Source organism: Dromaius novaehollandiae, chromosome W (genome assembly GCF_036370855.1).
Source record: "Dromaius novaehollandiae isolate bDroNov1 chromosome W, bDroNov1.hap1, whole genome shotgun sequence".
Lineage (NCBI taxonomy): Eukaryota > Metazoa > Chordata > Aves > Casuariiformes > Dromaiidae > Dromaius > Dromaius novaehollandiae.
In genome coordinates this window covers 54,068,151-54,094,974 of record NC_088130.1, presented here as the reverse complement: position 1 = coordinate 54,094,974, position 26,824 = coordinate 54,068,151, and the positions used below count along the sequence as shown (strand labels likewise).

The 26,824-nt window shown below is 37.4% G+C and overlaps 1 protein-coding gene across 4 annotated transcripts in view; it reads right to left on the bottom strand.

Annotated features, from left to right (window-relative positions):
* Window positions 1-557: 557 nt before the first annotated feature.
* Window positions 558-26,824, bottom strand: part of LOC112984007 (fibroblast growth factor 10) — a 64,658-nt gene continuing 38,391 nt past the window's right edge. For all 4 annotated transcript variants that reach the window (XM_026101502.2, XM_026101500.2, XM_064499922.1 and 1 more), the window contains exons 4-5: window positions 7,306-7,409; window positions 558-3,496 (exon numbers count right to left, since the gene is read on the bottom strand). In XM_026101502.2, coding sequence (XP_025957287.1) covers window positions 3,299-3,496; window positions 7,306-7,409 — 302 coding nt within the window. In that variant the 3' untranslated portion in view covers window positions 558-3,298. The remainder of the gene's footprint in view (window positions 3,497-7,305; window positions 7,410-26,824) is intronic.

Genomic DNA, 26,824 nt, shown 5'->3' with positions numbered 1-26,824 from the left:
TGGTATTTTTGTATTACTAAAGCTTACTAACCTTTAGTGAACTTTATAACCTGAAATCTCTTGAAGGAAGTCTTATATAAAATGCAACTATTTTTCTTTATCTAAAGTTTACTCAAAAATGTGAATACATGTTCTTCTTCCTAAAGCCCTTCATTCTTTCATCAAGTGTGCTTGTTTTAAATTCATTGCTTTTTCCACTGTATAAACTAGGTGGACCTGAATACTTACGGGAAGAATCTAAAGCATTTGGTTGTTATTAGAGAGGAGATAGCTGACTCACACATGCAAAAAATTAAAGAAACTTTACAAATGTTCAAGTGATTTTTGTTTTGTTTTGGGGCTATACAGCACCAAACCACATCCTGTAGTACAACAGATCTTTTCCCTTTTTATTTTTGTTGTGCAGTATTTCAGGTTAATAAAACAAACAAGGAGAATATTCTCTATTCCCAGCATTTTATTATTTTTATTTAAATATAACATACTATACATTGTTACTCAGTGATTCTTGTTTCCCTTTTCTTTTTTAAATCTCTCCCCTGTTCTCCTTTTGCTCAGGAGTCTCTTCTGCTGAGGGTGATAGAAAACAGAGCTTACGGTTTAGTGTTTGTGATACTCTGGATAGACTGTCTGCAGTTCGCTCCCACCACATTGGGTATTACAGTATGTCTGTCAATTGTGCAAGAATTATCAGTTTCTTCAAGGATTTTTTATTTTGGTTAATTCTCAGAAACCACTATTCATGTCACAAATGGCTCCTCACCTTTTCCATTTTCAGCCTCTGAGCAGCACAGTATTTTCAGTCCTGAAACTGAATCAATCATGTTTATGTATAATCGCTCCCCTGACCCAGTAATCTAGGTAGTTCTCTCAAAAGAGAACCTCATTTGTACCCTAAGTGTTCTTAAAGTGGTCATCCAATACTACGTTTGCCCAAGCAAACATTAAATGTTCACTGTGGGTGGTCCAGTATGTCTTGTCATTTTTAATTATGGATCACAAATTTTAAACAACAGAAACTCCCTTTTATTATGGTAGTTGAGTTTTGCTAATCATCTGCAATTACACTTAAAATCTGAAATTCTTATTTCCCTTTTTTGAAAAATCTCATTTGTTAAGAAGCAAGCTGGAGATAAAATCCATGAAATACAATGTTAGCTATCAGCTAAAATGTTGTGTCTCAAATGACTTTCTGGTTTTAAAACAGTTGACTTTATTTAAGGACAGGAAATACAATCTGACTGTTTTGTATTTTATGGGAAAGTTATTTTTTTGCTTTTTTTAAACAGCTAATATTTAAATAACAGATTAAGATTGAAGTGCTGGTTAAACATTGACTTAAATAAGTTATAGAAGATCCCAACAACACCAGCCTTTATAGAGGTTAAACATTCTCAAAAAGACACATTAAGCAAGGCTCTCCTTTGTACCAAAATACAGTTTCCAAACAATAAAAATAAAATCAACTTTTTCACAACAAGAAATATCGAAGATAAAACTGCAGCATCCATATAATCTCATAGTTATCACTTAAAGTATTTAGAACAAAATAATATTATACTACTTTTGTTTCTTACTACAGACACTGCAAAGGCTTATTTATTTATTTAGTGGAATACAACGTGAAGACAGTGGTACAAATTGGTTGACATACTGTTTTCTATTTACCTGCTCTAACAAAATGAATCTCAATATGGTTACATTGATGAGCTATCCAGAGCTCTCTAAAGTTACAGAGTAAAGCAAAACATAAAACAAACCTTATGTACCTTTAATTGAGCAGACTTCATATTATGCTTAACTTTATTATACTGCACTTGCTCAAGTTAAGCCATGGGACTAGTAACACTTCATAACAATGTGCTGGATATTATGTATTTTGAGCCTTCAGTTACTACGATGGATACGAAAGGCATGCTAAAGCTGGACACCAGCATGGCTTTTTGGTTGGCTCTCATATATAACATACATGTGAGTAATAATCTCTGTTAAATGCATGAGAATGATTTTGGATCCTATCCCTCAGTCCTTATTTAGGTATTGCTCCCACTATATGCCAGTGACTCTACAAGCTGGTAACAAGGACCAATGAGTGCATTAACTGACTAAGGAATACAGGACTGTGTGCCTTCTCACTTACCTTTCGGAGGCCAAATTTTACACTTGGGCATTCTGTCCTGCTTAATTCTAACATCTGTGATTTCAGTGATTTTAACAGGGCTGTGCACATCTAGGTTCCAGCCCAATGCTTGCTGCAAAATCTCTCACTGATTGCAGTGGATTAGATCTTAGTTCCAAACTGAAATCAAAGGCAGGTGGATATACACACAGATGCATTGATTCCCAAGTACAGATGTGGCCCCTTTTCTCAATTTCAAAACAGCAGAAAGACCCTTTGTACAAAGTATTTCTTGAAGTTTGTTCTTGAGTGCTGAAACCCTCTCCAACATAGATACACCCAGTACCATAAATCCAAGCACTGCTTGTTTGGTCTTTTTGCTTAAGTGCAAGACAGTTTAGGAAAAAATGGATTATACACATTAAATTCTGCCTTTAAAGCCTTGTCCATTACCTATTCTCAGAGTACTTGTGAGGTTTTGACATTTTAGCCTATCAACCTTTTGTGAAGTACTGAGAGAAAGGGAAAATAACAAAGAAGCAAATGAGGAAAACATTTCAAATCAAAAAGATATTTAACATCCTATTAAATAAATAACTTAGAGAGAAATAAAAAGGAATGAAGTTAGAACATACAAGCAAACCATACTATTCGTTTTGTTAGAACAGTTTTACACTACTTTGCTTATATTCCTTAATCCTATCCATTCTTCCACAAGGCTTCTCCAGAAACATCTTTATTTGTGCATATGATCCAAGTGCTTCCAATAAATGCTTGCGTGTCCAACTGTTCATTGGATCATTAGGCTTGAATGAGCAATTAAGGTCTTTGATATGAGTTAGTATTCCATAAATAACTTTCCCCCCGAAGATCATTCAAGATTGTCTCTCGTCCCTTAAGTTGTATCACAGAGATAAAAAAACCCCATTGTTCGCACTGGCAATCGCTTCTATCCCATTTGATCCAGCTTGTATCTTGATTAGAAGATATGACACCAAACTAATTAAAAGTATTTCATGTGTCAGCAGTGAGTATGAAACCTTCAAAGGCTTCCCCTGCTCTCTTTTCAAACAAGCAGACGTCTGCACTACTTCTTTGCATTTATTCTTCAAGAGGATTACCAGATATTGTTGACAAAGAGCCTTTGGTTCAACTGCATCGATAAAACAGTTCCTTCATCTATGACATTACTACCATTGGAAGAAAGTGAGCTGAAGTGTTTTTCCTTCTTGTTTTCTGTCCCCTCTTTGTGGCTCCCCGTCCATTCAAGGCTACAAACATTTGCCTTCCATTGTGCTTCCAATTTAAGGATGCATATGTGTTATATCCATTTTCTTCTATTCTTTCCTTCAGTTTGCAATCACTGTTAAACTCTTTCTGTTAAAAGAGGGAAACAAATACACAAATTCAGAATATAAATAATGTTTCAGAGTTGCAGCATACTGAAGTTAAATAGCTTCTAAAAATGTTTTGGACAATTTCAATGTTTGTATAAGACATCCTTTTAGGATTCTAAAATGTATTTACAGAAATATTTCACTATGTCCATAGCATTTAAAGCAACATCAGCTAGGCTGCAAAAAACGCAATCAATGAAAGATATAATCAATTACGCAATATATAATTAAAGTAATAGAATGATATAGTTCACTTTCACTTGAAACTCCTCTGTGTTGGAATATGGCAGCAATATTAAAACAAACTCTCAGTCATAAAGTCAAAGTATGAGGTGGCAATCTGGGAATCATTCATCATATTTCAGCTCTAATACAACCCTTAAATATCTTGAACGAGATTATTAATACCATATGTTAAATAAATCTGCATGGCATAGGCCTACTTCTTATTTAAAGTAAGATCCTTTACACCACAGTGGCTGTGAAAAAGGGCCTTTTGAATTGGTGCAAACCACTGTTGTGCTGTTCTTATAAATGGTTGTGAGGCCTGTCTACTTTGCTGACGTCAAGAGGGCCTTAGCCTAAAAAAGGAATCATATATGACTCTGTGTCTTATTGAGAAAATGTTCACAGTAATCTTATAAGCAGTTTTGTTTACAGTACCAAGGATTAAGGTTTTCTATTTTTTCAAGAGAATTGTTAGGAAGGATATAAAATACAAACATGTAGGAAGCATGTGGGAGAGACTTTCTATAGTGTTAAATACGGTTACACAGATTTCCATCTCTGTAATGAAGACAAAAATGCTTGTTTTCACAAATAATTCCTACATATGAAAGAACCAGTTTGATTAAGTTACTTATATTTCATTTAGAAAGCCTTTGAAGTAGGACATTTTCAACCATTTAAATGACTACCCAAATATAGCATTTCTGCTGTTCCTGCATTTCAGAAAACAAGAAGTTATTTCAGAGCTCACAGACAGAAGCATGTCAGAATCTCAGTGTAATCTGCCTAAGTACTTGTAGTATTTTTAAGATGTCTACCATGAAGACAATGGAAATGTGTCTAAATAATAAAACTTTTTTCATGATGCAGATAAGAATTTCAGGGGTATTTTATCTTTGATGATGATCAAAGTCTTTAGATAGTCAGCTAATAAGGATAATAGAAAGTATCCATAGGCATCTCCACTGCCTATTCATTTAAATTAGAATTTTTAAACTAGTTAATGTTCAATACTTTGGCACAGTAAGAATTTTCAGGTCGATAATTGAGGTTTTACAGTTTCTGTTAAGACCACAGAACACATTTCTTAACAGGATTGCACATATCATTCAAGCTTGATTTGACTTCCACCATCCTCTTTAGTTTGGAATTAGTAATCGGTTGAAAAATGAATGTTGGGAAAAACACTGTGAGGAGAAGATGCTCTCCAAAATGACTCTTAATACTCCCTGCATTCATAAAGCTACATATAAGTCATTTAACTTACTTGCTCTAATATGCCACCTTCTATGTCAAGGTGTTAAGAAGGCAGGTTCTCAAGCACAGTAATTTCTCCTATCTGCTAACACTTTACTTTGCTGAAGAAATCAAATAGTGAGTCTTCCTTTGCTCCCTCATCCTAACCAAAGTCAGTCAAATGGCAACGTGTTCGATAAACATAGAAACAGTATCACTTGACTTGTTTTCCCAGATGCAGAATTGTACTGGAATCCAAACTTTTCTCTCTATTCTTAGATGTTGCAAAGAGAGCAGATGATGTTGTGGTGCGGTTAAGAAGTCTCATTGGCAGGGGTCATTAGCCTGAGACTGCTTTGCTCATTTCAAACGAATTTCAGTGTAATCCAGCACCAGTGTGTATTGTGCACATGCTTAAGAGTGTTTTTAAAGTTTTTATTGGTTCTGCTTTCCATATCCATCTGCAAGCTGCCACACTGTAGCAATATGAGTCTAACTGCAAGTCTTGGGAGGGTGGGAAAAATAATAACAGAAGCATTCTCAAAATCTCTGAAGTATTATGGAATAGGTTTTGATAAGTCATTATGTTGTGATATTATGATGTGAATAATGAAAAACTATCCCACCTGGAATTAGAGAAAAGGCTTTCCACATTCGTATCCCCCTGTCAACACTATTCCTAATACACTGTGAATTACTGAATCTTATGATGGCAGTTTCCACCTATCATACATGAAAGCTGCCTATAGAGTTGGGATGAACTTCCATGACGCCAGCATTGGCAAACAACGTGGATAGAAAAACTTGTCTTAGGCTTTAGGACAGATAGTCACAAATGACTAAGGTAAACATTGCTAACTGAGACACATGAATTTACTATGGTACCTTCACATATGTCCAGGAGCATATGCAAAATCAATGAACGGGGCTTAGTGGTAATTTACAGTGCTTTGACAGCTAGTAAATATACCCTTATGCCTCTCAGTGATGCAGGACTGAGCACTGATCATCCTCCTTTTCTGTCCAGAGTGATTTTAGAAATTAAAATCCACATTTAGGAGGAAATTAAGAAAGACTTCTCTGTTCCAGTCTTTCTTTCCTTATTGCAATTCCTTAATATGACTCGCGTGTTTAAAAGGTTAGAAGTAACCTTATGAATGATAAATGACTAGCCACAGTACAGATGAGGGAAAATAAAGTTTATATAGTTTATGTGAACTAAACCCACCCAGTATAAATGCTTCCTTAAAAAAAAAGGACCAAATGACTTCAACCCACTTGAGTGTCAATTGATTCAGTCTCTGTGGTGAGTCTGGTAGTCTCAGACTGGCATTGCTTCATTATTTTCAGCATAGGCAGGCTTAGCTGCACTGCCTGAGATTAAACCCAGTGTCAGTAGCTATCCATGAAGTGCTCCCATTAAGGCTTGTATATGTTCTGAAAACTGAGTAATCTGAAGATTGGCTCATAATCTTTGTAGATGACTTGAATAAGTAAAGATTTATGTGGGTTCAAACTTACTGGAACTGGCAAAACTTGCAAAACTATAGATCAAACCAGATGTAATACCAGACCAATCTTGTGTCCATGCCACCATGTGCATTTGTGAGTATAAAATGGAGTTCAGTAGCCTGATTTAATAGACCATGTTCCTTGCTATTAAAAATATTTGGATGGCTACTATGTTTTTTACTAAAAAGATCAGTAAACCTAAACTTACACAAATACACATACAGTATATATGGATAGCTTTCAAATGATCCCCAAATTCTGCTCAATCATAAGTTCACATGCCTGCTGATATGAAACTCTATTTTCCTGTACTCCCTGTAATTCTATATATTAATTAGCACAGTTCATTTAAAGCTGGCTACTCTGGAAATCTCTGCACCCTCAGTTTGAGAATTTGGTGTATCTGCTCCATCAGCTACAGTTTCCAAGTTTTGAGGTACTCCTCATACCCCCCCCCAAAAAAAAAAAATTATTGATAAAGGTAGCTGTACGGCAGAAAGAAGGAAAAATAGCCCTAGAGATTACATTTTGTAGGTCCTTCCCCATCGGCCACTACTTGACAGGAGACTTGCCTGGAGCAGTCATCGTGGTAAATACCAGCAGCTGCTCTGGTGTGATGGGAGCCTGACAAACAGGGGGGAGTTTGTGGGGAGCGGGGGCTGCTGGTTTACCAGGGGATGAAATTTTGATGAACAGCTCATTTCAGCTCTAATTAGTAGTAATACACAGATAAGGGAGCTTTTCAGTAGGTAAGAGAGGGAACTGTGCTGACTACTACGAACCATTTTAAAGAAAAAAAAAAAGGATACTTACAGAGCCATAGACTTTTCCTTTTTTGTTCATGGCTAAATAATAGTTGCTTTTAATGGATTTAACTGCCACAACACCGATTTCCACAGATGTTATCTCCAATATGCCTAAAAAATAAAAATTGAGATATTTAATCACGTCATTAAAGGATTTTTTCACCATAGAAAAAGAGCAATAAACCTGAAAAATACTAAACTTCTAATAAACTGACCAACAAACTTTAGCAACATTCTTCTGCAAAACATTGCAAGAATATACACAAACATTGTTTCAATTAACATGTTTCCCTTGCTAACCCTGTATTTTAAACCCCATAAATACTGAAACAGCTCCATTCTTCTTAACATAGATTTTACTAAAATTTATCAGAAGAGACATCTGAACCACAGCATTAAATTAAATCTATAGCATATGTCAATAGAATGTTAATTTACCCTAGTCTTCAAAACCAGTGGTAAACTATTTATTCCTTGTAGGATATTTAGATAAATTAAATCTCTTGGCTGCATTGTGCTGATAAATTCATTTTTGGCAAGTGTGTTGACGTTCTGGGATATAGTAAGACTAACCCTAACGGCCACATTATCTTTGTCTTTCAGATATCAGAAACATTTTGCTCTGTTTGTAATAAATATGATTAAGTTTTTTCTTTAAAACAAACTCTTTCTGGGATACTGGATGGCTAAAGGGGCCAGTAATGGGAGACAGAGCTTTTCATCTCAGTATTTTCAGTCCAAGTGCATACTGCTTTGGGAGCAGTGGAAGTCATGACCACTTACGTGGTGACTTTAGCGATCTCTTTTCAGTTATTAGCAGGGTAACTGGATGTTGTTTCGGCACCATGTTTTAATCTAGGATAAATATAGCTCCAACCAAATAACTCCTAAAATGATTTATCCATTTTATGCAGATAGGATGCCTGGCTCCAACTTTTCTCCTAATGTTAAAGCTGTAGTAGTTGAAACAATAGCCCATCTAACCCAGTGGTCACACAGTTGCTACCACTGGAGAAATTACAGGAGATGTAGAGCTGATGAGAAATTTTAGAGAAAAACACCCTAGACCAGGCCAAGAAATAATACAAGGAATAGATCAGCTGGAACAGCAATAAATTGCCAACAACTTAAAAAAAAAAAAAGAAAGGTACCCATGGTAACTTTCTTCCAAATGTGTGCTATGCCTTTTGTCTTCCTTGATTTTCTGCAGGAGCATTCAATCATGCCCTAAAGTATTTGTGCTCAAAATCAAGAACAGTTAAGTGGAGTGCCTTAAATTAAGTGGATTACAAGCTACTGGAGGGTGAGAATGTGGTGTGATTACCACAACACCCCCTTCTTTTTGTGTGGCTGACATGTTTTTTCCCTTTTCCATGCTAAAAAATGATGAGAAGAATTCAGTCAATTCCTTCTACATAAAATTAATTTCCGTAATCCCAACTGTGACACTAGTAAAACTAGGCTGGGTCCATCTCTAACAACAACTGCCAACCAAAAAAAAATTTGATATTGGCATTACATGGAGCATTATTAATTGTTTTATGTGGAAATTGATTAAACGGAGTTATATTTTGTCATACTATCCTTGTAACAATAACACTATATTAGGCTAATTCAATTGAATAATACACTTGTGAAATGTTTGAGTGCAGCTGAAGTAGAACAGTGCTTAAACATGAAACTTTTGCTGAATTAACCCATTTTGAATGTTTTGTGCTTGAATGATCTTGATATACTGCTATTCAATACAATACCTAAGTCAATGCAACAAAAGTATTTGTTTAATTCATGAAAACACAGCAGACTTTTCTGATATACTTTGGTCACAATCTCACACTCCATTATATCCTTAACAGGCCAGCTGAGAGGAGGTCATGAGAAGAAATGTTATTGCATTTACATTATATACCACAGGAATTAGTCTGGTTATAACCAGTTGTGCTGTTTTACTGTAGCCAAATGTAGCTGAATTCTTCAGAACGGTTATCAGTTTGATCTCATCCCCAATGATCATGGATATATTTTCACTGTTTCCTGTATTTGGAATTGTAGTTGAAAAATGTTACATAACTTTCAGAGATAAGTATACAAATTCTAACCTCTGCAGTCTTTTGGAGGAGACGGGGATTTCAATTGATGTTTTTATTTCAAATAAATGTAATACTCTTGATCTATTATCCCTTGGGTGCAAAGGATCTAATTTGGTACTTATCTACCCTGCTGCTATCTATAAACCCCAGAGACTTGACTGGAGTTACATGCTTGTTACAAGCACTGAACTAGCTTTTGTGTAGACTTCAAATTATTCAGCATTATTTATAGATTTTGCTCTGGAGGAGATTCGCTCATGAGTCTGACAGAAATGCATTGAAGGCAATGGGAATCTTTATACAGGCGTCAGGGATGCAGGCACAAATTCCAGAGTTTAGAATGACGGCAGCAACTCATTTGACATGGATCTACAAGCAGAAGCCATAACGTCTTTCTAGAACTTTGAACCAGACTGGATTTAAATCAAGTGTCTTTCATGTAAGGGTGAAAATATGTTTCTCTTACTCGAGTCATTAAATTCGCCAAGAAAATATAAAGAAAAGAAATTGAGGCCTACACTTTGTAGCTCAAAACTATAAATAGTATTTTCACCATCTAATGAAACTGACTTCTTCGAGGGCAGAAGAAATTATGCTGTATCTACCTAAGGTTTATGTAGTAGAGCCATGGGCCATGATTGGACTTACTACCGCAATAAGAATAATAGATAATTTCCATGGGCTCTGAGGATAAGACTCTGTAAATTAAAGTAGTTTCATATTCTTCAAGTACTATAGACTTGAAGATACAGGCTTATACATAATCACAGACCATACGTCTGAAAGGATGCCAGGAGATCAAGTCTACTCCACTGCCTCAGTTAAGGTAACTATTCTTGACAGATAGTTGTTCTTAGGGACTTTCAAAAATTGACATTCTACAGCCCCCCCCCTCCCATTCCACTATCTACCATAGAAAGATTTTCCTAACATTTAAGCTAAATGGCCTTGCTGTCATTTGAGCCCATTAGCTCTTGTTTTAACCATAACTGTTGTGAAAAAGAAACTATTTTTCCCTGCGGAAACCTTTTACATGGTAAAGGACTATTATTACAAGTACCTACCAAATTTTTCTCTTTAAACAAGCCCAGTTTTTCAAAGCTTTCCTTAAAACTTTCAGTTTTTCTAGGCTTTTGAACACTCCTGTTCTTTGTCCCCACAACATGGCCATAATACTCTTATCAAAGCCTTATCAGTGTTGAAACAGGAAGGAACATTTAATATTTCCTACAGAGGATATATGCATACTCATACATTTATGCATAGACCTATGAATATTTCATTTCTTCACAATAATGGGATAATATTGATTCATGTTTGATTTGTGATCCATCACCCTGGGATGCTTGAAAGAAACATAAGCAAACATTCCTCATCCCCTATTTGTGAAGTTGTTTACTCCTAATTAAATTTCATACTCTGCACATGCTCTAGCTGAGTGGCCTCTTATTTAATTTTTTAATCATTTCTCTAATTTGTCAAGGTGACTTTGAGCTCTTATTCAGTCCTCAAAATCCTTGCAACTATTCCAAGTTTGCTATTGTGTGCAACTTTTATAACCATACTTTCTATTCTTTTGTCCAAGTTAATAGAGAATTATTCATTAGAAGATACCTCAAAGAGACTCTGGCAAAACTTGATGCCTCTGTTCAACTGGCAGCAAAAACTTGATAATTCCTGCATAGGACTTTCCATACTGGAGTATTTTCACTTAGATTTTCCTTGCTTATCTTGGTTAAGGGAATATCATTAGAGAAACTGGTTTAAAAAATCTTCCCAAAATCTATGATATCTGCTGCTTCTCTCCTATATATGAAGATTTTTATCCATCACAGATGAAAATAAGGTTGGTGTGCTATTCTTTATCTTTGATGAATTCATCTGTTTGCTAATTTCCTAGGCAGGTGCTTATAAACATATTTAAAAATTACTTTTCCCATATTTTTTCCAGTCATAACTCTGTAAACTTCAACAATTACAACCAATCCCCTTTCACTGCATTCACTGTATAAGCATGGTTTTCAATACCCAAACCATTTCCACCTCATTATAATTAGAAACATTTTAAATATCAACTTGAGATGTGCGCTGTAGCCATGCATGTGTTCTCTTTACAGGTCCCAAAGGCTAGAAACATATTCCCCATAGAACCCAAATATATTTAACTTAAATAAACTGTATTTTTATAGTTTATAAAAGTGATCATTATATAAATGACAAGGCAACAGAAAACTGACTGGCTGTCTTGCTCTGCACAGAGGGACTATAAAAAATAAAAGTAAAAAATTGCTCTTACATAATTCTGTACGCTATTTCCAAATGTTTTAGGTTGTTATACGTATGATGGTAATATGAAGCAAAAAAAAATTTACAGAAAACCCTGGAATTGTGTGAAATTATGTCAAGCAATTTTTTAGAAAACAGACAGCTTGACAGAGTATCAGATATTTTATCAAGACACTACTGCAATGGATCCAAACATGCCCTGCGATAAGAACCACTTGATGCTGGGATCAAATTCAACTTCTTTGCACTCTGAGACAGTGACCCATTCTTCTGTAGCTGTCATTTGTATAATGAGTTACTAGAATGCACTTTAAATGCCAGAGGCCCTAGACTTAATGTAGAGGAACGGGACCACTTTCCATCTTCCTCCCCCATTCTGAGCCTTCTGCTTTCAGAGATGAGCCCATAGACGTGGCAGTCCACAGGCAGTCCCTCCCTCCCTTGCCTTTTCTTCTGCCTCCAGAAATATCGCAGATGAAGAGTGAGTTCAGTTGGATGGAATGTGATGATGACTGAGAGCTTCTGAAGCTTTTCCCAAATGGTGACAAGAAACTGCTGGGCCTGCAAAGGCAGCTGCTACTCTTGGATAATTGGAGAGGGAGAACTTGGGTAACATTCCTCCAAGCTAAGTTTTCAGAACTTTGATTTTTTTACCCTCTAGTGAGCTTTGGAGGGGTTCCTTTGACTGGCAGTGGCTTGGGTCAAATACAATTGGTGATAACACATAACATTAAGGATCTGATAGTTCAAAAAGCTGCTCTTAGTAGATGGCTTAAAAAGAGGGTGGTCTGAAGAAGTGAAAAAGTTGGATGGATATTGCCATGAAAGAGAAGAGAGAAGTACTACGGAATATGGGGCCACTGAGTCTGTTGCCTCTCTGCTTCATCATTTACACCTGCACAAAGCAAATTGAAAACATTGCCAAACTAGAAGGAATACTGCTATTCCCATTTTTATATTTTTTTTGCCTAAAAACTGCTGACGAGACAGAGGAAGGTGGTGGTGTAGAAGACAGAACAAGCCTAGGAAACTGAAACTGAGGTGAGAAAGACTTGCCTTTTGGAAGCATTTTTAATAAATCAAAGCAGTTTCACTGATTTATAATCTTACTGATTTTGAGGTAGTCTTTGTAAGGCAACTTAAGACACAAATATCACAACAAAATTATTTCCCTACATCCAGACATATCCAGTAAAACCCACGATGCCATAATTATGGACAGAAATCCCAAATAAGAACCATCCTGAACCACAATCTGAGCTTTGACTTCTAATTAAAGCTTCATGTAAAGTTGAAATCTGTTCAGTGCTTTTTATTTTCATTATTATTTAGTATTTGCCCAGACCTCCACCCTTTCTGCTCTACATCAGAAGTGACAGTACTGAACTAGCAAAAACAAAGCTGCTGATGTGTCATATTTAGATCAACTATGTCCAAAATGTGACTGTCCCATGAGCTTCCCAGTCCAATTTCCATATCTGATGCATTTGGATAAGCCTGAGATACGTATCCAAACTTCTGGAAGGCTGTGGTCCTGCAACAGGACCTCTGAGCCTTCCTGCATTATCAATATCAAAACAAGGAATTTACATGGGGCCTAGAGACCATATAAAAGACTAAATTATTAGATCTCTTTCTCAAACCCACAGAGGGAACAAAGGGAAATAAGCCGCTTCTCCTCTCTTTATCTGTTGCTTTTATGACTTCAGCTTCAGAGCAGAGCAAGGACCACTCAACCAACACTCCTTGGGAGACAAAGTACATGGAAAGGTGGCAGCAGTACTGTACATGAGAAGAGATAACCTTATTAGTGATGCAATAGCCAGAGTAGCTGGTTAGCAAAGGAGGAGTTTAGGTTTAAGTACAAAAATGGTAGGAAACAATTTAGGCTAGTATATATCCTAACGTGTAACTGAAGCAATTAACTCAGGAGCACAGATAGCCTACATTTTCCTCTAGTCAGTGGAGAGAGATAGACATCTCCATACAACAGTTTTGAACACCACGAATACTTCATTTAAATACCTAAAGTTAGGTGGGATAATCTTAAGCAAAGAAAATGCAGGGAGTGACTCTGAGGACACATCTATGCTGTCAGTTAAGATGAGTTCAAAACTGTCTTCAAAGACAGACTTGACCATCATTTGCATCACTCACATGTAAGCATTTTTTCAGATTTAGCCTAAGTGCTGGGACTCCCTTGAAAGAGAGAATAAACACATTTGTTTCCTTCACATGGATTTAATTCATGCACTGGAGATGGGATGGCCACAGGTAGAGCCAACTGTACCTAGTTCTATTAATCAGAGCTCAGATTTCTTGAGCTCCATGCTTTGAGCCGAGATATGAAGGGGTACAGTTAGCTACATGAATGTTGATGGAAAATGTAAGGATCTGAAAATCTTGGCATGCCGGATCCCAACATTGCAGGATGAGGTATCTTGTGGAATAGACACAGTGAGAGTGTCAGAATTCATTATGTGAATTGTTATTGGGGTAGAGGAGCTACAACTGACAATTTATATTGAACCAAGGCATGGTAGCCATTCACCTGCCAAGAGAAAAAGGGGAAACCAAACAACCACCCCATACCTGGTATATATAATTAAATACAGGGTTGTAGTTACCTGATTTGTTAGCTCTGGTGACAAAGATGGCTTAAGGAGTTTCAGCTTTCCCTCCCTTCCCCCAGATACTTATTCTGTGCTGTCTCTGTGCTGAAGTTCACCAACCCTTCAAATATAACTGTTTGTGGAGCAGCACTATAAACAAAATCAGTGGAATGATCTGGCTTGGAAATAACTCTCAATAGAAAACAAATCAACCTAAAACCCTAAGGACTAAACAATCCAAGTTTTTGCAGTCATTCCTGGTAGTGTATGTTTTCTAGTCCTTCTATTGCTCTCTTTATGGACTATTTCCAACTGGCTAATTTTTTTGAAGTGAGGTGCCCAAGACTGGACCGGCACTCTAACTGAGGCCTGATGGGTACTGAATAGAGCAGAAAGATTACTTCATGTGTTTATAGGGAAACTTGGATCCCAGTCCAAATCCTAATCGAAACTTGGCAGTTCATGTATATTTCCATTTAGTAGACAAGACCATGCGTTCACAGTTTCTGCCAAATCTTAAATTTCTAGGTCTCCACAGAAATACACAGGAGAGTGTAGAGCTCATAAGAGATCAGTAGAGCTCAGTAAATTTTCCCAGGGGTATATGGAGCTACCTGTTTGTAACCTGGGTGGAATCCTGAGTTGTCTTTCACATTCATGATCATTATGCTCACCCCCTGCATTTTATTATTTGTATGTTTCAATATGAATAACAGAGCAAATTGAAAATAACTGGCTGGAGTTAAGGCTGTGCCATTTATTGCCCATCCTAACACACAATGAAAGGATAACATATAGGCAGTAGCACTGCAGAATAAACAGTCAAAAGGCATGGGGACTGCCAGGAGAAATACCTGTCCATCATCTGCAATCACACGAAAGACAGGCCTTCACTGCCGCGATGGGGCGGTCTGGAGGACTGTAGCATTGTCAGAAGTTCCTAGCAGATGCGGTATATACATTTGCAAAAGGCCCAAATTAGAATTAAATGGAGTAAATTGCCAAAGAGGCACTAATAGGTATGAGCAGACTGAAGGGAGCTTTGGTTCTACAGTAGTCAGAGTATGTACAAACAGGTGAAAAAAAGCATCCTTATGGGATAGGTATGGAAGTTATATGACTCATGAAACTCAGCGTGCTGCAGATAGCCTCTGCTGCTTGTCTCTCAACAGTCTTTATCCAAATGACAGGTCTGTTTCCTCCTCCTGCAAATATCTGACACGTACTGTAGCTGTTCTCCTGGCTAGGGCTGCTCAACTGCATGTCAAAATGAGACAAGTTTCATTTAGAAGTTCTTTTTAATTTTGGGCCTCATTTATTCTTCTGATGAATCTCCGCTTGAGTCCCTATTCTGTAAAACAACAGGACTGCAAAAATACAGTTGCTCATTTGCTAGTCCCAGATGCTTGTCATAGTGTAGAAGGTGGGAGTCAGAGGGAGACTGGCTGCACCACAAAGCTGGGAATGTGCAGTGCACTGCCTCTGCCAGCTAGGTCCTCTGACAAGTAATTACTGACAAGTAATGCATGAGAAAGGAATCATGAAATCATAGCTATAAAAAGGCAGAATATGTTTCCAGATATTACCTAGTCTTATACATAGGATACCTAGACTCAGTACAGTTCCTGGCACTACCCTGCTACTACTGTTTTTCTCGGAAAAGGGTGTGATATCATTTTCCATGCAATCAGAAACTTGCCAAATACACTGTCCACCACATCAATTAATGTTGGTTCTAATGGCTTTTGTCTGTCTTTGCCTCACACGGGAAAAAGGAATCCATGGTATTTTAAAATATGGGATCCACATGTTTATAATGCAAGACTAACTACCACTGGACAGCTATAATGATCACTCTTCTTCACATAATTATCGTCGGTGACAGTTACCTCATCAGCACTTTCAGCATTTTTCTTCTACAACGCCACAATTATTCCTACTATTGCTCAGTTATAACATTTTTTTTAAGGAAACTTCATAATGATTGTGGGCACAGAAGGAATATTTCTGAAGCATAGATTAGGGCAGCTTTACAGTGAGGATAATCAATATTACGAAAATGACCGCAAACAGGATTTCTGTTGTTTTTCCTTTGTAGCTTTCTCCCCCACCCTCCAAATGCCCATTTTCTTGACTAACCTGGAAGTGATCAAATAAAAGGCAGATGTTTTCAATTGTGATACTCCTTTATTTACATTGTTTGGGACAATGTTGTGTATGATTTAAGATGACCAGTCATAGATTGTGAGTAGTTATTAACCCTGCTTGGTGCCTTGCAAACAAACTACTGTCTAAACTTTTTCAAACAAAATATTTATTGAAAGGGACAATTAATATTGGCACTTGTTATTGGATAATCTTGGAGTAAATAAAGAGACAAAGTGAGTGGAGTAAGAAATTCTTTGTGAGTTGTTACTACATAAGAAGATGTTAAGGCCAACAGTTTAGTAACTGAAAAGAACTAGATGACCTCTGATTATCAGTTCATCTCTTTCCCCCTCCATTGCTTTTTTTCTCTGCCACAAATAATTCTATGCACTTAATTCATCCTATGTTATAACCCGTCAAAAAGAAATCATTCAATAACTGCATGTATTACTCTTGTTATACTGCCATGTGATCAGCGTCTCATTTTTTAATTCTAGATTTGTACATTGTCGTACATATCCTGTATGCTTTCTTCATCATCAAAGGTAGGCAGAAACACTAAAGCAAGTAACAAGGTCTGTACTCTTGCACACAGATGTAAACTATTGCCTGCTATAGTGTGAGCACCTGATGTATGTCTTTCACAGTGTTTTCATCTTTAATACTTGACTGTCTCCTAACCTGGCTGGACCCGGTATCTTTAGTCTTCTAGTACAAACAGTCTTTTTTTCAAACTCTGATGAGCAGTGATAAGTGCTGTCTTCCTAAACATTCATTCAACACCTCATCAAAAAGCAGGATGACAAAATCGTCAATCTTGCACAGAAACTTAAAAGGCTGATCTGCAGAGCACAATCACTTCACACCCTTCTGCTTTCATTATCCTCAAGTCTCCTTCTTTATTGTTTCCCATCTTGCCTGCTGACACCCTCAGATAGCAGCTAACAAGCATGTTTTGCACACAGGATTATGTGATCTAATTGCACATGCTTGTGCCTCATGTGTTGTCCTTTTGTACAAACTCTGATTCCCTAGTCTGGGTTCCTGAAGTCTTTTCTTTTTTCTCCTCTTGCTTGAAGTATACAATCCTTTTGCACAATACTCACAAAACTACGCTTGGGACACAGTTAAAGGACAATATGATAAAGAAGGTTTCATACATTCTTTCCACCTTTTCTACTCAACTTTCCATATTTAAAATGGGGCTTCTGCCCACTGAAGTCCAATCAGATTAGAAATACTAATCAACCAACCAAACCTAGTCAGCCACTTCAACTTAAAGCGAGTGTAATCTCTGTTGTGATCCCAGCAGAATCCTTTTTTGGAAATAGGTAGAGGGCTGGCATGTACTGAACCTTCTCTCTTTTCTATCTACTTTTATGTCAGAATTAGTGATACCTTCACTTAGGCTACTGTCCAACACTGCACAAGGCATCTGGCCCCAAGGCTGGTTGGTGAAAACTGGCTAACAATCATATTCACATCTTGTAGGATGGGCTGGTGCATCCATACCTAGCTCTTGATTCAAGTTTCTTCTGATTATTATCTCTACAGACTTTACCCCATAGCCATAAGACTTATTTTGTCATTTTTCAGTTCTAAGTGTCTGACACATTGCAAAGACTGTGTGGCAGCCCACCAGTGTGCTGTCTGTACAGTCTCATGCCAAGGGCATGGGGACATCCTCTTGTAGGGCCTGGCATGAAGGTGTGTGAGACAAAAGGAACCAATCCTGGCTTGCCCTTGTCTGCAGTGACTCCCAGGAGTGGTGTCTGGAGTGAACTATCTCCAGAATTTCGCGGAGGTTTCATCTCAGAAGGAAATAGTTCATGTCAAAAGAAGCTAAGAGTGAACTAGTAAATGTGCAGTGTGAATGACCAGCAGTGCTGAATCCAAAAGCCATTTGGGGAGCTAAGTCATTTGACAGTGTAGACTTAGCCTTAGACAACTATGGAGATGAGCAGATGAAGAACAGAGTTTCTGTCTGGGATTTTGCATGTTGAGACAGATGCTCCTGAGACGTTTCAGAGCTACAGGGCATGTGCTGCACATGCAGTCTGTGCACATACAACAAATTAAAAATTTTCTATGCACAGTGACTTACTGCTTGTGCGTGAATCAACTCTGTAACTATATCAGCTTTATGGTACCCATGCTGTGTAGCTGATGTACAGATAGCAATAAATAAATAAATAACAGTTTAAAAATAGGGAACAAAAGTAATCAGTTTTCTCAGGAAAGTAATCGATATAGTTCTGGAGTTGTCTGTGTTCAACATATCCATTAATGATCCACATAAATGGATAAATACTGACATGACAAAGCCTGCTGATTATACTAAACTATTCAGGGTAGTAAATCTGAAAGGGAACTGGGAAGAAGTGCAGAAGAATCTCAGGATACCAGCTGACAGGGCAATAAAATACCAGATGAAATTCAATGTAGATGAATGTGAAGCGACACATACAGGGAAGAGTAATGTTAACTTTATAAACACGGACTGGCCTATGGCCTAGCTATCCCTTCTCACTCTTATAATAAATAGTCCTATGAAAACGTCAGGTCACTACTAAGCAGTGGTTAAAAAAGCAAAACAAAAGTTACAAATGTACAGGAAAGGAAACAATATTTAAATCCCTCTGTGCTTGCACTTTGAACAACATGTGCTGCCCTAGTCTCTCATATCAAAAGGGACAGAGTAGAACTGGAAAAGCTTCAGGAAAGGGCAATGTGCATTATCAAAAATAAGGAGTAGCTATTTTTTGAGGAATGACTAAAATCGAGGGCTTTTCAGGGTGGAACAGAAATGACTTGGGGAAGGGAAAATCTGTAAAATTGTGGGCAGCCTTGATAAAATGAAGGAGGAACAACTATACATTTTCTCTCAAGTGAAATTATTGGGCAAGATGTATAGAGTGAAAGAAGATTTTTTTTCACCTTCTGCTTGTTAGATTGCAGGTGGGATATTGTTCTCCTCTGTAGGCTTCTGTTATTGCTACTATCAGAGACAGGAAACCAGAGTAGACAGACTTTTAGCCAGAAGCAGTGGGGCTGCCCTTTAATTCTTAGTCATACATCCTCTCACGTAGGGAAGTGGGAGAAAGCAGAGAAAAAGCCAACATGGATTTGTTAAGAGCAAATTCTGTCCAATCTAATTTCCTTTTATGACAGTGTAACAGGTCATATGATGTACCTGTAAGTAGGCTTCTGACACTGTATCCCATTACGTTTTCATAAATATACTAAGTTCATACAAAACTGTATTTTAAGTGGGATGGAAACTGGCTAGAAAACTATATTTGGAGAATCATTCTTAACGATTCACTGCCAAAATGGAATGAGGTATTGAGGAAATGCAAATACAGGATGGAGGAGAACGAGATATCCGTTCTGTAGAATACGCTCTATGGGCTTGATGGACCACAATCTGGGCTTCAGTCAACAGTATGAAAAGCAAACATCATCCTAACAGGTCTAAACATGAATATAGGCGGTGAGACACATAAGAAAATCCTTCCATTTCATCCTGCACTTGGAAGGCCTCAACTAGACTCTATGCTCAGTTTTGAGTACTGTGTTTCAAGATGTGTCTAAAGAAAAGCAGCTAGCATGGCGATAGGTCTAGAAAACATGGTTTAGAGGAAAATTAAATAAATTAGTATTGTTTATCTTAAAAAGAGATAATCGGGAAGAGAAGGCATATCAGTAACTTTCAAATACTTGAAAAGTAATTGCTAAGAGCAGAGAAATATTCCATACTCCTTGTCCATGCAAGAAAGAATAGAAATAATGGGCTTAACAGCACAAAAGAGTAAGAGAGGGTATTAGGAAAAGATTTTAACAAGGATGGTGACAAGGGGATGGACCACTTGATTTCTTGAGACTTCTTTCAGCCCTATAAAGCTGTGGTTCCACATACTAGAAGTTAATCAAATGCTTCTGAAAATCTTGGACTTGCTGTACTATACAGCACTATTCCATACGATACTTGCATAGGAAGTCCAACACTTCGAGAAAAATGTATGGACTTTCAGCATCTCTGAAAGCTGGACTCCCATCTGTACTTCATAAAAGACTTACAAATGTGTAGGGCTCCTTTCACAAAGCAGGCTCAGGGATAGCAAGTGTTCTACACAACGAACTTGGAACTATTTCTGAAAATATGATTCTCAATGTCCTTGTCCCTCTGCCCACCTCTGGTGAATTACCTTCTTTCTAGTCATCATTTTTGTGGCCTACCTCTTCTTCCCTCAAACCAACATTATAATCTCCCTCCTCTATCCTCCTGGTAGCCACCAAGAAAAGAGTTTGATACAAAAAGAGTAAGTTGAAACATATGACTAAGAATCACAGTGGCTGCCTTTAAACTGTAAGTCTATTTATTTACTTTATTAATTTTGCTGTTTTGAAATCTGTGTGTGCCAAAACCATGCTCTGGGAGCTCCTTGCTGTGTATAAAATAACACAATAATCAACAGTTACAAGACACTGTTAAATCTATTGTCATGCATCTGCACAATTATAATTCACTTTCCTGGCACTATAAAGCAATCGGCCTGCCCGATCCCACTCAGTCCCGCCAGTCACATTGTCAAGTGTCTATGAAAAAATGAGAGCCCCTGAAGTAAGCAGAAGGTAACAAATCTAGCCTCTGATTGAAAAAAGGAGAGGAAAACTCTGTATCAGCATAGAAACTGTATTGCCAATATTTCCTTCTTTATGACAACAGAGCAACACCAATATATTACAGAAACTATTTTCAAGTTATCAGTAATTTTCATGTTCCTTATGTTTCATGTACATACTGAACAACAGCTTGTACTCTGTAGAGTCTTTAGTAAGACAGAGAGGAAGAAAACCTGGTTTGACAGTTCTCTAGTATCAAAATAGGATAGTTGTGATACAAGAATTCGACCCAGTTCGACCCAAGGATCTCAAAGCTGTCAGTGCCACTACTGCAAATGTCAGCTTACAAGACCCAATGCACACTGCCCTCAACAAGCACTTGGAACTTTCTATATGATCTTAACTTCTGAATATCAATCTCTGATTTCCATCATAACAATTCCAGTGTTGTGGGACATATAAAAGAGAGATTCATGACCACATTCCCAAATTGAGGCAGTTCCCAAACACAGTCAAGCACATTGTAAGATTCCAAAGACTGACCTAGGTTCATCTAAAATCTGTCCTTCCTCCTTAAAGTCGATTTCTACAGGAGATGTCAGGCCAGGCTATAATAGACCAGGTTGGCACAATTCTCTGCTGGTTCAGTGTTATTTCTTTGAAAATGTCTCAAATCCAATGGTCAGGAGTAGAAAAATTTAATGAGCAGTATGCTTTATTTGATGAAGCCTCATCTCTTTTGCTTAGTTGACCTATGACATTTGTAGAGCCAGTAATCAGTACTGTCCCATAATACACTGTAAACATCAGTTGATACTTCAGCAATTCCTTATTGTTGTGCTGCTTCTAACCAAATATACATAGCTCTGAAAATTAACAGAAAGAATTCTTACAGATCTGTGGCCGGTGGTGGATTAAATCTAGCATTTTTCCTAGCATGGGAACCGATAATTTGTCTCTCTTCTGCTTGCTTGCCTATTATCTCATAACTGCCAGAGCTTAGTTTACATGACATCTCCAAGTCATTCGTTATCAAACCTGAATGAAAATTTCCAGCAGATGTAAAAGGAGAAGACAACTAGCATGAATGCATCAACCTTGCTTCCTTAAGAAATCTGGCTAAAAACTAACAACTGGGTTAAAGCAAATCCCTGGTGGATTTGTTACAGGATGACTCTATACTGTCTTCCTACTCAGCCCTCATAAAATGTTTTCCGGTAATGAGTGTACTTTTAAAAAAAGACTATTACCTATTTACTGTTAACAGACATACCCCTGAATGCCATTTCCCTTTATATACTTACTACACATATATGAATATATTAGTGTAGATTAAGTTTATATACATATTGTAATATATTAGAATACTCTGAAGGAGTGTGACCCTCATTCTGGGATGGTCAGGTAACAGGTGGTAGGATCATTTTTACAATGAATCTCATTGCTTTCAGGAACTGATAATTTTGCAGTAGTCACTCTGAGTTCCACTTCAGTGTTTTATCCAGATAGGCCACAATGTTTATTAGGAGCAAACTTTTCTAATTGATCTTAACTGATTTGAATATCAATCTCTGATTTCCACCATAATAATTCAAGCGTTGTGGAACATATAAAGGATTTCCAGATCCCTTTTTGATTCATGAGACCATACAAAAATTTAGGCTAGAAAACGGCTTTGGAGGTCATCTGGTCCAAACTCCCTGCTCAACAGGGACAACTTCAAAGTTCCATAAGTTGCTCAGTTTCTTCTTTTTGGTATCTATGTCATCTTTCATGCGGCTATTCCGGAAAAGAGTGAAGTGAATTCCACGACTGAGGATCCTTAGAATCCATCTTCATCAACAATCTCTTCCAAAACTGAATCTGCCATGTGCAAACTGAAACCAATGGAAGTCACAGGATAGAACTGGCATCAGATTCAGAATCTGGTCCTGATTCCACTGTAAATGAATTAGAAGCATTAAGCTTGGAGAAGATCATGGACTTTTGACAAGAAGGTGGCTAATGGGGCACTGTAAAACATATGCAAGAAGACAGTGACAGCTGATTCTGATTTCTCTTCCGACATGTGGATTAGGTTACATCCACGCAAGCACTAAGCTTTCATCTCAAACAGTTGTGAAGGTGAAGGCTTCTGGGGGTCTCATTCTCTAATTATGCCTGACTTAGAATTCACTTAACTTAGACTAACACACATAGGAAGTCAAGTTCTGTTAGCTGTTCCACCTTTCACCTTACCACACATCTGGGAAATATTCAGATCAAGATCATAACCTTGCATTTTGGCATTAGCTACCTAAAAAAAAAACATTAAGATATCACCAACAATTTGCCTTTGACTGGGAAAATTAGAAGCATATTTGAGATGTAAACACTGTTGTGGCACTAATATTGCTGGTAATGATTAAAGGCCACTACTTTTACTATAACGGAATAAACCAAAAGTGACAGTCTTAGTCCATGCTCATTTTAAGTTAAAACAAGATAGGGAAATCCCAGTGGGGTATGTCATATTCTGAAAGAGGGGGAAAGCTGGGAATATTTAGATGAGTATTTTCAATGAGGTCTACGAATGAAAAGCAGTATGTGTAAAGTACTGTAACAAATTTGTGGTTACACAGCAGAAGTGGGGATAGGACCCAGATCTTCCTGCTATAACAGGTCCCTCTATCACTTGAACTTAACAAGAATTGTCTTTAACTATGCATACCCTAGAGTCTATGCTGTAGAGGGCAGCATGCATTAACTAATTTATTTCATATTCATTAGCCAATTTCTTAGGGCGTCATCACCATCATTATTGTTTTATTTCGAGAAAAAATACTGAAAGTCAGATATTGCTACATATAGGAGTTTTAAACTCCTTAAACTTTAAGGAGCTGGGGCTATCCACTTGCAGGAACAGGGAGATTCCAAACTTCCTTTCCCCTTCCACTTCCAAATCAATCTTTACCTCTCGGATCCAGGGTTGGGCCTATGTTAGGAAGAATTTGCTGTTACAGTCATACTGGCAAACCTTCCTCACTTACAGGATTATTTCTGTGTTAGGGCTTCTGCTCATTTTTTTTTTAAAAGCAATGACTGCCCAATGTAAAATACATGGAGACTGAGCAGAGATCAGTTTGTGGGACCCGAAGCTAGGAAAATTCATCAGGAATAAAGAACAACATTTTAATGAAAAATGTTGATCAGCCTTTGGAACCAGCTATCAAAGAAAACTGAAGATTCTCCATATCTTGATGTGTCTAAACCATGACTGATGCCTTTTTGGCCTTTTCATATAGTTAAGTATTCTAAAAATCTGCTGTGTATTACCAATTTATTGTCTATTTATTTATTTGCTCCTTGTCTTCAAAGTTGTACTTTCAGGTTAGAGTTATTGTAAAAAATGAAATTTCCCTCCAGAAACAAGCTTTTCCTAGTGTATCAAATTTTCCTATCAATAAACAGAAAAATAATAATTCTCTTAAACCATGAAGCTGTATATGCTGTTAAAGATGGTGAAATGAGATACAGCACAGGTTAACAAAAGCATCTGTCCTTCATGTTTAGTTTCTTAAGCCTTTGATGTGTTTCAAATAACAGCAGAGTCTTTTCCTCATCTGCCCCATTGCGGTGCAAGTTCAGAGAAAAACATAATAAAGGCTGAATTGTAACAGAAGCTTCCTAGCAGCTTTGAACTGCAATGTAAAGTTTTAGTATAACTTTATTTATCAGAAATGGTATAATATCTTAGTCAAATACACTATTATTTTTTGTTAATTTTTGACCTTTTTTCTACTGCAGACAAAATAATTGAGGGTGGTAGAAAGAAAATATAGCTGCTTGGGGTACATCAGGAGTGTATAGCCTATATATATACACAAGCTATAGGATTTATTGTGAAAAATTCAGCTGTATAAACCAAGTGTAACAAGCAAGCTTAGCCAGTAAGAAGTACAAAATCCTAAGCATGAAGAAATTTGTTTCAAGATGAAAATAATGATTTTACCTAAAGCCAGATTTGAAAATCATTGCTCCTCACAAAAGTGATATACATACCTTCACTCATATATGAAGGTACTACTAAATGTAGGTAACTCTTTAGAAAGCGTAGTATAGAGACAAAGAAGCCACAGGCAAATATCACACCCCAAAAAGGAGGTGGAGGGGGAAGGAAGAACACAACCCGCAAAATCCAAGGGACATAGCATTTTCACAGTCTCCTTCCCAAAGTATCTCTTTTTTAAATTAATTCACAGAACTTTTGATAAATTACCAGATTTAACTAGGCAGTCAGTACATGCTTTGCTAAACTTTAATATCAAAAGTTACTGTGTTTGCCATTTCAGGATAAAGTGGGCCCAATTCTGCCATCTTTACCCATCAAGATTCTCCTTCATCCTCACTGTGTTGCTTTGCCTGGAACTACAGGATAAAACTGCGTTATATTGTAAACTGACAAAAAGAGCAAATCTACAATTAGTTCTAGGTGCATGTGGCTAAAATAGTGAATACTGACTTACATTTAAAGTAACTTGGCATTCATTTCTTTCAAACTAGCAGCTGAGTGAAATACAGTTTTTGGACATCTGTGACAATAAAATTCAAAGTGGTACCTATGTATGATGTGCGGAAACAACATGTAGAATTGCATGTGTAGGTACTGGAGGTAGGAATTCAGATGCTAGAGAGGAAGGAAAAATACTGCAGTTTAAACTGAAAACAGCTCTTCTGAAATCCTTGGAATCCACTAGCGCTTATGAATAGAGAAACTTCAATAATATGACTTACCAGAACAACTAAAACAATGCTGTAAAGTTTTTGAGGCAGTGCAAAGAATTTTAAAAAAAGAAACATGATTTGTCATCTTAGAACAGCCAAGAATCCGAGAAAGCAGCATTGGGTGTGTGATGAATTCCTAAGCAGGCCAGGAGATTGCATTGATTTATTGAAATCATTTGATTTGAATATAACACCATTAGAGGCTGCCTGTGCAAATAAGGCCAGAATTTCCTTAATTTCCTTTTGCAGACCCTCTGTCTATTGCATCTCACTCAACTCCATGCCTTTCCTTTCTCTGCGTTTTTTCTGATTTTCTTTCCTAAGAAGAGGGACTGCTCTTCCTCAGTTACTCTTTCCACTTGGCCTGCTTCACACTTTCACTACTTAACAAAACTGTATCTGATCAAAAAAGCCCTAAACAAATATGATGTTTATGGCCATCACATTGTTCACAGGAACTGTCTCCTCTTCTGTATTTGCACAGTGTTTCGCATCAGAGATTTCTAGGTGCTGCCACAACGCAGATAATTGCAGATCATTTTGCTAGAGATTATTCTTAAGTAAGCTATAAAATTGATACTCTTGCAATTTACACGCTCAACTAAGCACTAATATTCCAATTAGATACACAGGATAAGTAAAAGGCAAAGGATTTATCTCAAAGCCACACTGTCTTGAGAAACAGTACCTCGGTGGCAATTGCTGCTGGATAGTTGCTGGGGGCTTCGGGGGCTTCCTGCATCCGCCGGTTCCTGTGGGACGCCCTGGAGTGCGCTCAGCAGGCAGCTTCAGCCCGGTGGCTTCACTGCTACTGCTGCTCAGGCTAGCTAGTTTGAAGCTACTTTGAACAGCTCTGGGACACCGTGGAGAAGAAATACATCATCTCTTCTCCAGAATAAATCGCACCCAATCTGTCTGAGGCTTTCTGCTTCTCTGTGCTTCGTCATTCTCCCGCGTTATTGCACCCTATCTTTATGAGGGCCACTGGTTTGGGTGACCG